The following is a 14,408-nucleotide window of genomic DNA, read 5'->3' as shown; positions in this document are numbered from 1 at the left end:
CAGAGACCGAGAGAATTGCTATCTAGAGACTGTCCTTGAACTCGGTCTCCTGTGTGGTAGCACTCAGTGCTACCCTTTGAGTCTCTGGATTAATCTTCTGGGTTAATCTTTTTGAAATGAATGACGCCCCGTGAAAAAGAACTGTTTGTGAAATCCCAGAGTCATATGGGCCCTGGATTCCAAGCACTGCAGAAACACTAATGCAGCTGATATTGTCTAGGAGATCTTACAAATAAATGCTATAATCTACTCACTTATAGGAGGGACACCACCAATTAGATCGCTGATGAAACAATTTATCACTTGTTCTATCTAATGCAGGCAGACAGAGGTACAGAGGTTGCCCTGAGGTTCAAGGGCAGATGAGGGGCATTTTGTGGAGATATTACAAAATGCCTGGTGCCAAAGATTTCAGTTAGTTACAGTCTTGTGGAATAGACAGTGATAGAAAGGATCAAACTCTTCACATTCTGTTGATTTTTTTGAGACTGCATCAGTTGTGGGGCTAGTGATCATTTCAGGAACAGCAGTCACCAAACAACTGTCACTTTGAACTTCACTTCTGGGGCTTGTGCCAACAGCAAATTACAACACCCCCCACCTGGGCTGATGTAGCTGGCACCTTGTGGGGTGGGGCCAATGCACTGTCTGTTCACTGCCTCTCCCTACCCACTTGCTCTGGGAGGCATTCAGGAAGTAGCACCTGCTTACTCCAGTATGCCCAGAGCCAAAGTTCAGGTAGCCCTTGGAGCTATAACAGGAATTCTTGTTCTTCTTATGCCCCCATGCAGGCATATAGCCCAAGTCACAATCCAGCCTTAGAGGGAGAACTGGATTTAAGTTTTATATTTTATCTGCTTATAAGATGGAGAGGACAGAAAAGGAGAAATGGAGTGTGAGTGAAATTAGACACTACATGACTGGATCCCAGTGAGGCACATGAGGGTAGAATTCAAAGACAGTCATTGCTTACAGTACTTCCATTATGTTTTTATTGATATTGTCCCAGTACTATCACTAGGGAACAATTCTGCTACTACAATGAGACATGCAAGAAAAATTAAACTGTGTTGTATGGTAGATGTACCATATATCTGGTGTCTCATTTCAGCTGTCTGTAAAATGCCTTGTCAACATGGAGGGAAATGTGTAGTGCAAATATGTGCAGATGTCGTTTGCTATACTCTGGTCAACAGTGTACAAAGAAGAGAAATGAATGAGCCATCTTCCTCTGGAGATGGGCTGTGTTGCTTTAATGAGTATGGAAGAGAGGGAGGTGATTTAAAAAAACAACCCCTAATTGGTCTTAAATAGCTTTTATTTCAAGTATTTTAAAGAAAAGCTCTTCTGTATGAAAGGGAAAGTATTTTTAAAATATTCCAGACAAAGCAAATGAATATGTATCCAAGTACTTTTGTGTCCTTTATAAGTAGAATAATTTTGTCAGTGGGTGTAATTGATGTTGAAGTAAATATTTCCTTTGGAATAAAGCATTTACTTACCTTTTTCTTATTTATTTCTCTTTGATTACCATAAATAGAAGCATTGTCGCTCATGAATAAGCTCCCTACATTAATAGCTGACAATAATAAACATTTGTGTTTTTAAAACCTTTTGTTCATCTTTATGTTCAAAAGTACATTGTAGCTGGAGTGATACTTAGCTTTAATAAGATCATCCAGCCACAAGGGGGCACTCTTCTCTGTGGTAGGAATAGGACATTTATTGAAGATTGGAGTGCTCTGCTATAGCAGTGGTCTCCTGTAAACAGAATGGATCTCACAGTAGAAAATAGTGGAAGGAGGCTGCACTTCTCTGGGAACAGCAGCAAGCTGTAAAGCATGTTGCTGATGTCTTCCTCAATCACTGAGCATTGCTTTGTGTGATTAGCAATACAAATAAAATAATTAGGATCATGATCAGTCATAGTTTAACGCTTATTTTTATAGGGTCAGGATCTGCAATCACCTTCCTAAATTTTAGTTCTGTACAGATAATATGCGAAGCCTCTAGCCATCTTAGGTGCTTACATAGCCTCCATTACCATTGTTGGGGACACTGGGGCATGGCCACTAGGTAACTCGAGGGGATGGAAGACCATGAGTGTCGATGAAGCCCCCTCGCACTAAGTCCAAGTGTCCTTGCCCCCCCCCCGGCCTGGAGGCACTCGCAGCAGTTATGCGTACTAGGTCCAAGTGTCCTTGGCCCCCCCGCCTGGAGGCACACACAGCAGTTATGCTGAGGATCTGCAACAATATGTTGCAGAGTCAGACTGCCTGAAACTAAACAAGGCCAAACAGGGCAGATATGGAAGAACAATGCTGAATAAAGCAGCTTTATGTATAGTTTAACAAATGATACAGAGAACAAGGAAACTAGCTGGGAACTGGATTGGCTGGCTATATGGATACTTAGGGCAGCTTGCTATTGGATAAGTATGCTGAAAAAAGGATGTATAAAAGCCTGTGTAACTTCCTGCTCCGGATACAGGATTTGAGATTCTAGTCTCCCTGTACCTTTTTGAAGCTTCAAATAAACTTTTCTGCTTCTCCACCCCCTTGTGATTATTGAGTGAAGCTCACCGGATAACGACCCCCCTGCTGTTGTTTTGCCTCTCGGCACTGTGTGCCGGCAACACCATAATACCCAAACCCTTCACAGTCCTTAATATATTTATTTTCACAACACCCCTGTGAGATAGGGAAGTGCTGTTATCCCCATTTTGGTACACAGGAAGTCAGTGACAGAGTAGGAAACTGAATCCAAGTCTCCCAAGTCCCAGTCTAGCACCATATCCACTAGACAAGCCTTCCTCTCTGAAGAATACCCCCTTATGATAGCAGTATGGGTGGAGGTGTCAGCATAGCCATTGAAGAGAGAAGCTACTGAGGCTACAGCATGAGGATGGGGAGCAGCACCAGCATTCCACTAAAACAAGTCAACACTGGTCAAAATTTTGTCCAAAATGTTTCACATTTTTTAAAGAACTATTTTCACCATTTTCCAAGTAGGTCTTCCAGTGAGCATGAGTAGGGAAGAGGTGTCCAACCAGAGACATTGACTTTATGTAGGATGACTTCAAATGAGACTTCGGGTTTGCTCCTATCAACCTATGGAAGTGCCTATATGTAATCGCGAGCTGCCTCGAGGGTGCTTCAACTTTAACAGATACAGCGTGGCTGGAGTGGAGGAAGTATTTCTCATGCTTTCAGTTGCCACCAAGCTTTATCCAGAGGCAGATGAAAAGCAGGGACACTCTCTCATTTGCTGTCTGCCCCAGGGGTTGGGCTGAGCACACTTTCAGAGCTCTCACATTCTGAGAAAAAGGGCAAATGAAGGACGTTGATAGAATATATGTGGGACAGTTAGTGTGTCTGTTACAATTTGCCATCTGTAGACAATTTTGCTCCCCCACTCTGCCACCAGGGCCTCTCTCTTGTGGTCAAATGCAGAAGCCTTCTACTGAGGAGAGATGCACATCATGTGCTGTCTCCTGGAGACTTTACTCATGGTGTTTCTTGGGCTGCAGGGAAGAAGAGAGAGAGAAAGGGACAGAGCATGACTGCAAAAAGGGGTGTTGGACTTGCAGAGCTAATCCCCGGAACTGCCAGGAGGAGACAGCCACATATGTGACTCACTAGTTTGAAATGATTAAAAGTCAGGCAAACAGTAATGCGGCTGCAAAAGGACTTCACTTCTAATATTGTCAGACCCCAAAAGTATACAGGCAGAGAAAATTCACATAACCCAATCCACAAAGAGCTTAGAAAAGCAGCAGGCAATCAATGGACAAGGCACAATTGTGACTACTAAGTGTTCAAGCAAGAATTCTAAGTAATCTATCTATATTTAAAAGCCATTTTTATGGAGATGGAAGGAATTTGATTTTTAAGTATTTGCCACTGGAATAAGCTTTATTTAAAGTAAAAAATAGAATATTCTGAACTACAAAAAAAATTAGAATATTTTTGGAGTTGTCATTCAAACTGATGGAAGCCTTCCGGACCTACAATACTGAATACAAAACACAATTAGAATATCCTTCGGCTGTTTCTGGGCCATGTCTAAAAGAACTATGACTTAGGCCCTTTAACTTCATGGAACATTTTAGCAAATGAAGTATGATGGGTTTATTTCTGGCTTGACAGCAAAGTTTTTTAACTTGCTGAAAACATGAGTGGTTATTTTTTAAAATATAGCTGGAATGTAGCACCATCTACTGGCTAAAGTGACTTCTACTCTTTCTCGGAATTTGAATTAAATGAATTCTTATTTAATAGTTATATTAGACAGGTTTCAGAGTAGCAGCCGTGCTAGTCTGTATTTGCAAAAAGAAAAAGCGTGCTTGTGGCACCTTAGAGACCAACAAATTTATTTGCGCATAAGCTTTCGTGAGCTACAGCGAAGTGAGCTGTAGCTCACGAAAGCTTATGCTCAAATAAATTTGTTAGTCTCTAAGGTGCCACAAGTCCTCCTTTTCTTTTTTAGTTATATTAGAGTAACAACTAGAGTCCAGGCAAACTTATAGTAAAAGATAGGCTGATCCCCAAAATGTTTCTGAGTATTAGACTATGCCACTCAGAGACAACAGTGCCCAATTTTTGTTGTTCTTTGGAAGATTTAATACATCCACCATTTCCAGGGTATAGATTTCTGGAGATGAATCTATCTTCATATTTCCAACTGTGGAAAGACACTTATGTACACTGCTCCAACACTTTAATAATTTCTGGCCAGGAAAATTCTGTGGCACAGGTTGGCAGCATCGCCTACATTTACTATAGTCTGCTACACCTGTTTTATATAGATGCGCCATGTCCAGTACAATCTGTTGTTTAAGAGTTTGTTCTGGAAAGATTGTAGTGGTATTCAGCTGGCTGTATTTTTGATTTGCTGCCATATTTTTTGCTATTTTTTTCCTGCTAATTAGATACTTCACTTCCTACTTATTTTTCCCCTCCAGTGTCCGTGGATACAACAAAGAATTAAGCCACTTGTTTTGTATTGCCTCTAAAGTTTCCTTTAATATGAAACTTCTTAATGAACTATTTTTTCCATGTACAGCCTAACTACTGGTACTATTTGAGTGCAGTAACTTAAAGAATGTGCCAGATGATACTAATTACATAAGAAATAGAAAGAATCTAACTGGCCAGAAATGAAATCTTCTGTCCAATATATTTGATATTGTGTCCACCCACATTAATAATTTTTACTGTGAACTGAAACTTTGGATTTTCTCAAACGGGGCTGAATAATGAACTTGAAAAAAAACAAGCTGGTGAGTATCTTAAGTTGTCATGATATACTCCTGGTTGTATTGATTGCAGACCCTTGAGAAAAAAAGAATCCTTTAATGTGCCAAATGGAGCTGTTAAATCACTTTCTATGTTGAGCTATGGTTTTATGTATCACCTCTGTGAAGCAGATCATTTTACAAGTGGCACATGTGAAAAGCTAGGTAGTAGAGGTACAAGTCTAGGAAACCTATTGCTTTCCTTCATGAGCTCTTTAGAGTTTTGTGTGAAAAGGTGTCTTTTTTCCTCCAGAAAACATTCAAAATATTCTTTCCAAGATAGCAGGAGAAGGCTTCATAGCTAACTTGCCTGTTAAATACAAGAGTTCCGGTTCTGTACTCATTTCTGTAATTTCAATCTGACTAAATAGGGAGCTGGAATCTGCTGTCAGAGTCCAATATCTTGTGTTTTTAGTATATAAGAAAACCATGTTAAGAAAGTTAGCAGAGACAGTAGGATTCATGGAAGCCTAATTAATTAATTAATTAATTCTAGGCCTCTTTTTCTCTGCTCCTGCCCTTTCTGAGCTACAATTTTTGATCCAAAGGCCATTGAAATAGATGGAAAGTGGCCCACTGAAGTTAGTGAGTTCTGTGGGCTAAGGGCCATAGTGAGATATTTTACAGGAAAGACTATAATCTTCAGCAAGAGCAGCCACTGACAGTCACTAGAAGATCCACAGTTGTGCCAAATTCTCCTTCACTCCAAGACAGATCATGTTTGTAGGAGGCCCTGCAGCACACCAAAATACAGATCTGTATGGCTTATTTCAGATTGTATTATGGAACCTTTGGACCACATGTTCAACCCCTCTGACATAAGCCCTTTGTGCTAGTTCTTTATATGCACTTGCTTCCTCATTAACACCTTATTAAACTGCACATCTGTATCATCAGATCATTGTACTGTAGCTTTTAATTCAATTTCTAGTGTATCCTTCACAAGTATAAAACCACCCGGCCTGCTGCACTGAGATTTCATATCAAAGCAATCTATTCACTCATTGCATGAATAATTTCTCCAATTTCTATTAATATTAAAGGGAGTCATGATTGTAAATAATATCAATGGAAAATATACTTTTCTGAGATAGGTTTCAGAGTAGCAGCCGTGTTAGTCTGTATTCGCAAAAAGAAAAGGAGTACTTGAGGCACCTGAGAGACTAACCAATTTATTTGAGCTCTAAGGTGCCACAAGTACTCCTTTTCTTTTTTTCTGAGGTAGTATATTTTAAATGTTTAAATCAAGACAACCTATGAAAATAAATTTTCAGTCTTATAACAAAGTAGTAATACATGTACACAAAGACACTTACAATAAACGAATGTTATTTAATGTACATGATTTACAATCTGGTGAAAAAAAACAACCCACCCCACCATTACAATGCAGTTTTGAAAAATCTTACTTTATGTACACACTAATGATTTTTTCCTTTGTTTCACAATCCAATTTTGGTTGTTGGGTTTAGTGTGCAGAGGCTGGGTGGTGTGGGTGAGGGTGACCAGGGATATGCAGGGGAGTCAGACTCAATAAGCTGGTGGCTCTTTCTAGCCTTAAAACTTTGATACATTCATTGAAAAATATAGTACAGCGTTTTGCTGTTGTTTTTAGATTTTAATTAGTGTACCCCAACTCTGCTGTGTTTTGGTTTGCATAGCTTGCTTTTCAAAAAATTGATGAAGTTAATTATAGTGTGTTAGAGGCACTGAAAATAAGTTGGAAATCCTAAAGACGAGGATTTTATGAACGAGAGTTTTATACAGCATGAACCCATAGCAAGATGTACAGCCTCAGAGTCGCTCGTAAGTGGAGGGATGTGCAAAACAAAAAACCCCTCTAAAACAGTAAATCAGATACAACTCCTTTCTTTTATTTTTTTAAAAAACGATGCTGTAATTAAATGTTATAGGTTTGTTACAAGCTTGCTCTATTGGCACTTATATATTTTTAAAAAGTTTTAAAAATCTTAAGGTTGTTAATTCATGGAATATGGAAAAACCCCAGGGGATTGGTTCCAGCAGTTGCCAAAATGGTGGAGGGTGGTAGCATTTGGTCTTTGCTCACACAGATTTCTAAAGAGTAGAAAAGGGAAATAATTCAGTTGAGTAGATTTTAAATATGAGAGAAATTTCTCCCAGCAAATCTGGATATCTGCCATTTAGATGCTGGGATTTAAGGAAGCTGTTGAAAAGCAGACACAGCAGCTCGCCTGCATCTTAAAATGCCAGTGGGAAATTGAAAAGGCTTTTGAAACACACCACAGTGGGATGCATAGCAATCCACAGGTAGTATGCGGGAAGGAGGCTGACATCTGAGAATGCCAACTTATTTTAGAAAAGAGACTGAACAGGACTATGTAGGAGAAGAAGAATCTACACCGAGAGCTGCTGAACAGCCATAGGGTAGGTGACCCCTCTAACCTGGGAGTCAACATCCTGTGACAGCAGCCCACAAAATGGCAAAATCCTACCAATTCCAAACTGGACTCTGGGAAAGAGCAGACCATACAAATTTGGCATCCCTCAGCAGAATCTGAGGTCATGAAACTTCCTTTTAGTAAAGATATAATTAAACACTGAAAACTGAATTGCCTCTCCTAGCTAAGGTGAGATACGCATCATTCAGCAGTGCTCTGCTGGCTGCCCCAGGGACTAAAATGGCTTTTCACTCTTTGCTGGTGGGGACAAAATGTCTAGAACAGCACACGCAGGTTAGAATCTAACCCTGAAAACACTCTGACTGTGGTGGAGGCAGCTGCTCACAATTGCCTGGAATTCTAGGTAGTGGTAGTGGTCTCCAGTATTATTACCTACTTACCACTTGTAATCTGCTGCTCTCAATGGATACACTGCTTTTTCTTTTATTGAAACAGAGTGTGAGTGTGTGCACACACAGTGTCCTCTGCCTCGCCACCCTACACTCTGATCCATTCACTGCACTCTTCACCATTTCCACCCTTTCAAGGCCTAGCATTGAAGACCCTCTGGACACAAACACTGCCACACCCGCAGGATTTACAGAGCTAGAACACTATCCCTGGAAAGGTTTCAGGACGCATATATTCCCCACCCTCTCAAATCCCACCTTTATGCAAGGTTAGGGGAGGAACAACAGGAACAACACAACAGGAATAATCCTACAACTGGCTCCTTAGTCTAGTCCCAAAGCACCAACAAAAAAAGAAACTAAAAATAGCTATCTCAAACTCTGGCTGATGAATGCAGAGTTCAGCGAACCATTAAACTGGCACCATTCTGGATTTGATTTTGGATTAGACACATTCCCTTGTCGGCATAATTGACATCTGGTTTATTTTAGCCCAGCTACTCCTTGCAGGCTACACAGCACAACACAAACCAAGGTAGATCACAGACAAGCCAAATGGAGGAAAATAGTCCCGGTTCCCTCAGCCCTCCGATGCAGAAGACACTCCACTCCAGAAACAAAATCAGAAGACCAAAAAGAATCCAGTGTTTGACAGCTTTCCAGAGGGAGAGCTTGCTGACTTCCTAGAGGTTCTAATGGTGCAGTTGATCTGCATGATGCTGAAATCCTCCAGGTTCATTGCTCTTAAGAGACCTCAGTTTCCATGTAGCTAATGCCAAAGACACTCTAGAATCCAATCTCTTTTCCATTATCAATACCACAGATTTCACATGGACCATCTCCAGACTCTCACTCTCTGCTCGTAACACAGTGGGAAGACTCTTCAGCCTATGAGTGTGCTGATATCGAAACCACTTCATGTCTCATTGTCCTGATCTGGCCACCATTTCATATAGGGAAAGATCAGGGCCTTCACAGGGAAAAAGACTGGAAACTTTTCTTAAGGAAAGCTGACCGTCACTTTTAGATCCTTCAGATTAGCAGAGGGGAGCCTGCAGTCATAGGCTATGCAGAGGCCAGCACTGGGACAGGGCACTACGTGTGGAACAAATGAAAAAAGTCAGAAATAACTTGAGGTGGACTACAGCCACGTATGCGAGATAGATACATAAATGTTTCCACAAGGAGGAGTCATCAATTCTTAAATTCAACTCTGTAAAAATGCTTATTTGTGATCATTTTTTAAGAAGATCATGGCTCTTTAGTTACAGTCCTTGTTTTCTAAAAGGGCTGATAGATAACTTGAGGAAAATTGCTGAGTTGAGAAGATCCTTTTACTTTAATATAGTATTTTCACTTATTAACTTTTTAAAGCATTTTCTTGAAAAGCCGATTGTTTACATTTATGGCAATTCCATTATCTCACAGATATTTTGAAATGATGACCATGCACAGAAGCATAGGTGCAGTCAGATGTAAGCATTGAACTGTTTCAACCTACCCTAACGTAACAGTTTTACATTAAATTTAATTAGAAATGGATGTTGAGTGTATCAATAGTCTCGAGACACTATGGCACGTGTGAATGATACAATAGGAACCTAGAGCCTTTTTCACATGTTCATTACAGGCAGGGGATTCTTGAACCAACAGAACTTGCCCTTTAAAATCAATGTGTGAAAACAAACTGCTATATTTCAGGACCTGATCCTGTCAGGTGCTGCCTTCCTGCTGCTAGGAGATGCTTAGATTAGGTCCCAAGAAAGGACATTCACTACAGATCACTGTTCCAGTGACTGTTTCTCCAGACATTAGCTGACCAGGGGCTTGGTGTTTGTATCATCTACAATACCTAAAAGTCCAACAGAGAATCAGAGGCCGTGGTTTCTGAGTGTGAGGTAGCAATAAAATGAGGATTTACAACAGATTATTACATTTCTGCTCTTAGTATGTTATTGTTCTACTGCTGTTTAAAAATTAATGCCCTTGGCTTTAAAATCATAATGAATACTTTAAAGGCATGCTTCAGGATATCATTCCCTTTGTTTAAATAAACTTCATTCATTATTGACTTCAAAGCCTCTTTCTAGTTTCATGTGCCTCTTAGTCCATACAACATGGTCTGGTAATCCATGTACTTGATTTTCTTCAACCATGATGTCTCTGTACCTTGGGAAAAATAAAAGATTTTAGTGTACTCAGAACACTCTGTGCTTTCATCATAAACTTTAACAAGCAGTTTCCAATGAATATTTGCCTTCCCAACACACTCAGAAATGGAATATTGAATACTCATCCATTAAGCTTGTTTAGTTTTTTTGAAAAATAAGCTACCTTTCCAAAAATAGAGAGAAGCATAGTTGGAAGCAAATACTCTTTGCAATGGTATATACTGTACTGTTGGTATTAAATAGAAAACATTTATTACTCAGACCAAATCATCTATTTACACAGTCTATACAAAATTTAATAATAGATTAAACCTTTCAAGATGTCCATAAAGGGATCTTTGAATCAAAGTTATTTCATGAGCACTGAATTTTTTATTATCAGGTACTGATATATAAATTAAGCTCCCTTCAAAAACTTGCATTACAGACATTAAAACCCAACAAAGTAACAATACTTCACACAAATAGAGCTTTACATTTTAAAAAAGTTGTATGATTTCTCACACCAACTGATAAATACTTTGGCCCATCCCTAGTAATTAGCTAACAACTCCCACCCCAAATTAGATTCTTTGGTGAAAACAGAACCTGGATTTGAATTACCAATCTTTTTAGTTTTGAAAAACAAAACGTGGCTTTCAAACAATTTACAAAACAAGTTTTTGTGAAACCAAAACCACTGCAGTTTTTCCATTTCTTTTGCCCTCTGTTCCTTTATTATATTGTGTACCCATAATGTAATTACCTGTAGTTTCTTTGCACAGATGACTCCAGTATAACCAGGACGACAAGAGCACACATTAGGCAGCACACACCTACCACCTAAGAGACATTTCTGACTGCACACAGCTGAAATATAAAAAGGTATATGGCTTTAATCTCAAAAACAGAGTAGCTGCTTTTTTAAATAAAATGGCCCCAATATTGGGTTATGCCATGACCTCTGTGTACTCATTCTGCTGACCAGGGGCCATAAGCCCAATAGATCTCTTCACTGAGGAATACCCCCTTGTGCACGGGGAATTCCTTGGTGCTGTAGGGCCAGCAGAATGTCCCTATGCCACCTCCCTTCACAGCCCTCATGGTAGATACATACTTGGGGCATAATTGAGAGAGGGAAGGGGGCATGGCTGGGGCTTGGCCAGAGCATACTGTGATCTGACTGTTCTGGGCTATTGTCATGGCCCCTAAGGGTTGTTGCAGCAGTGTGAGCAGATCACCAAGGACTGCAATGCTCCCTGGCCACCTCCAGCTACTTTGGGCTGCAAAATGGTACATAGCCACCACTACCCTTCATCTCACTTATGCATCGACACTGGGGCCAAAATGCAAAATCAAATGAAGACAGGAGTCATGGGTACGATGTATGTCTGTACAATTAATAGTCATTAACTTTGTTGAAGCAACATCAATGTCCTTTTTTTAAGGGTTAAAAATCATGTCAGACTTACGTGTTTGACACTGAACCCCTTCCCACTGTGGAAGGCAATGACACATGCTTGGTCCAATACATTCTCCGCCGTTCTTACATTTCTGAAGACAAATAGCTTCATACCCCGCCCCCCCCAAAAAAGATATGTTAAATTCTTTCACTCCAATATTGCCCATAATGTGCAGTGTGCTGACCCCCTTCCCCACAAAACCCCGGAAGATGCCAGCTCATCCCTGAGAAGCTCACAATCTAAGGCTACGTCTACGCTATGAGCTAAAGGTGTCATTCCCCTGCTTGTGTACACATCCTCGTGCTAGTTTTTATTGAGCTTGTGTGAGTATAAGTAGCAGTGAAGCCTCAGTAGCCCTGGCAGTGGCAGTGGAGACATGACTGAATCATGTGGAGTACAACGAGCATGAAATTGGTGGGTATGTACTTGGCATAGGTCAGCCATATCTCCGCTGCTGCTAACAGCTAGTGAGACTAGACTGCTACTTATACTCGTGTTAGCTCGATGAGAACTAGTGCGAGTATGTATAGACAAACAGCGGAATCATACCCTTAGTTCGTAGTGAAGGTGTAGCCTAAGAGAGGGCGGGGAAGGAATATAATCAAAGCACAGACCATTTTTAACATACATGGTATTTAATGATTATAAAATACTATACATTTTAAAAATAAAAACACTTCACATCACCAATATTCATCTCCCTTCAACCTGTCCCTTAGCAGATGGCCAAATTCTAGTAGGCACCCTGGAAGATGAGGGTTTTGAAGGAGGAGAAGTTCAGTGGCTTTACAGATCAGTTCAGGAAGGGTGTTCTATACATAAGGGCCAACATGGAAGGTGCCAAGCCCATTGTGAGGGAAGTGGATAAGTGGACAATCAATTCTGGCATCATTGACAGAGAAGGAGTAATAATGCACCAAGAGATAAAATCTCAAGGTTTTCAAGTGTACAACAGGTTACAGAATTTAAGCCTAACTTTAAAAGATTTTAACAAAGCTTGCCAGGGCTTTATGTAAGCATAAGGGGAAACGTGATAAAGAGTCAAAAACATATAAGGAGAGAGAAACAGAGCAATGAACAACCTGGAAGGTGAAGACAAGTTCAAGAAGCTTGAACTTGGGGGAGGGAGGGCAACACAGCCAAGGGATGTGAAGATTCATAGATATTTAGGTCAGAAGGGACCATTATGATCATCTAGTCTGACCTCCTGCACAAAGCAGGCCACAGAATTTCACCCACCACTCCTGCAAAAATCCTCTTACCTATGTCTGTGCTACTGAAGTCCTCAAATCGTGGTTTAAAGACTTCAAGGAGCAGAGAATCCTCCAGCAAGTGACCCGTGACCCATGCTACAGAGGAAGGTGAAAAACCTCCAGGGCCTCTTCCAATCTGCCCTGGAGGAAAATTCCTTCTCAACCCCAAATATGGCGATCAGCTAAACCCTGAGCATATGGGCAAGATTCATCAGCCAGATACTACAGAAAGTTCTTTCCTGGGTAACTCAGATCCAACCCCATCTAATATCCCATCACAGGCCATTGGGCCTATTTACCATGAATATTTAATTACCAAATCCATGTTATCCCATCATACCATCTCCTCCATAAACTTATCGAGTTTAATCTTAAAGCCAGATAGATCTTTTGCCCCCACTGCTTCCCTTGGAAGGCTATTCCAAAACTTCACTCCTCTGATGGTTAGAAACCTTTGTCTAATTTCTAGTCTAAATTTCCTTGTGGCCAGTTTATATCCATTTGTTCTTGTGTCCAGTTGGTACTGAGCTTAAATAATTCCTCTCCCTCGCCGGTATTTATCCCTCTGATATATTTACAGAGAGCAATCATATCTCCCTCTAAACCTTCTTTTAGTTAAGCTAAACAAGCCAAGCTCCTTGAGTCTCCTTTCATAAGACAATTTTTCTATTCCTCGTATCATCCTAGTAGCCCTTCTCTGTACCTGTTCTAGTTTGAATTCATCCTTCTTAAACATGGGAGACCAGAACTGCACACAGTATTCCAGGTGAGGTCTCACCAGTGCCTTGTATAACGGTACTAAAACCTCCTTATCCCTACTGAAAATACCTCTCCTGATGCATCCCAAGACCGCATTAGTGGTGAGGTGATCAGGTGATCAGAACAATGAGTAAAGAGGATTCTCTTAGCTGCATTTTGAATTAACTGGAAGTGGGACAAGGTGAGTGCCACAGAAGAACAGGTTACAGTTGTAAAGATGTAAGATAATTAGGGTTTAGACAGGAGTTTTAGCTATGTGGACAAAAAGAAAATGTTAGGTTTTTTTAAGAGATGCTTTGTCCAATACAAAAGAACTTTTAGACTAAATTCCCTGCTGACTTGACCCTGTTAAAGTCAAAAGGGTTGTGTAGGTGGAACTAGGGGCTGAATTTGTCCTGATATTTTTAAAAGTCGAAAATATGAAGAGAATTAATATATATATATATATATGGAAGTACAAATATGGGTGTTTAATGATATGTGTTTCTGAAAGAAAATATATTTAGGGCCGGATTTTGCTCTCACACAGTGTAATTCCTATTGACTTAAATGAAGTTCCTCTTGATTTACCCTGCTGTCAATGAAATCAGGATTAACTCCAACGAGAGACTTCTGAATTGGAATTAATTTGCAAACTGGATACAATTAACTTAGGCT

General features: G+C 40.2%; 1 protein-coding gene across 4 annotated transcripts in view; it reads right to left on the bottom strand.

Moving 5' to 3' along the window:
• Nucleotides 1-6,608: 6,608 nt before the first annotated feature.
• VWDE (von Willebrand factor D and EGF domains) overlaps nucleotides 6,609-14,408 on the bottom strand; it is a 73,907-nt gene continuing 66,107 nt past the window's right edge. The window contains exons 29-31 of one of the 4 annotated variants that reach the window (XM_084620391.1): nucleotides 11,749-11,844; nucleotides 11,043-11,146; nucleotides 6,609-10,295 (exon numbers count right to left, since the gene is read on the bottom strand). In XM_084620391.1, coding sequence (XP_084476517.1) covers nucleotides 10,275-10,295; nucleotides 11,043-11,146; nucleotides 11,749-11,844 — 221 coding nt within the window. In that variant the 3' untranslated portion in view covers nucleotides 6,609-10,274. The remainder of the gene's footprint in view (nucleotides 10,296-11,042; nucleotides 11,147-11,748; nucleotides 11,845-14,408) is intronic. The other 3 variants (XM_084620390.1, XM_084620393.1, XM_084620392.1) reach the window with 3 other exon arrangements.

This window comes from Lepidochelys olivacea (assembly GCF_965140295.1).
Source record: "Lepidochelys olivacea isolate rLepOli2 genome assembly, chromosome: 2".
In the NCBI taxonomy this organism is placed as follows: domain Eukaryota; kingdom Metazoa; phylum Chordata; order Testudines; family Cheloniidae; genus Lepidochelys; species Lepidochelys olivacea.
Note: the sequence above shows the minus strand (reverse complement) of the source record. Positions and strands in the feature narration are given on the sequence as shown.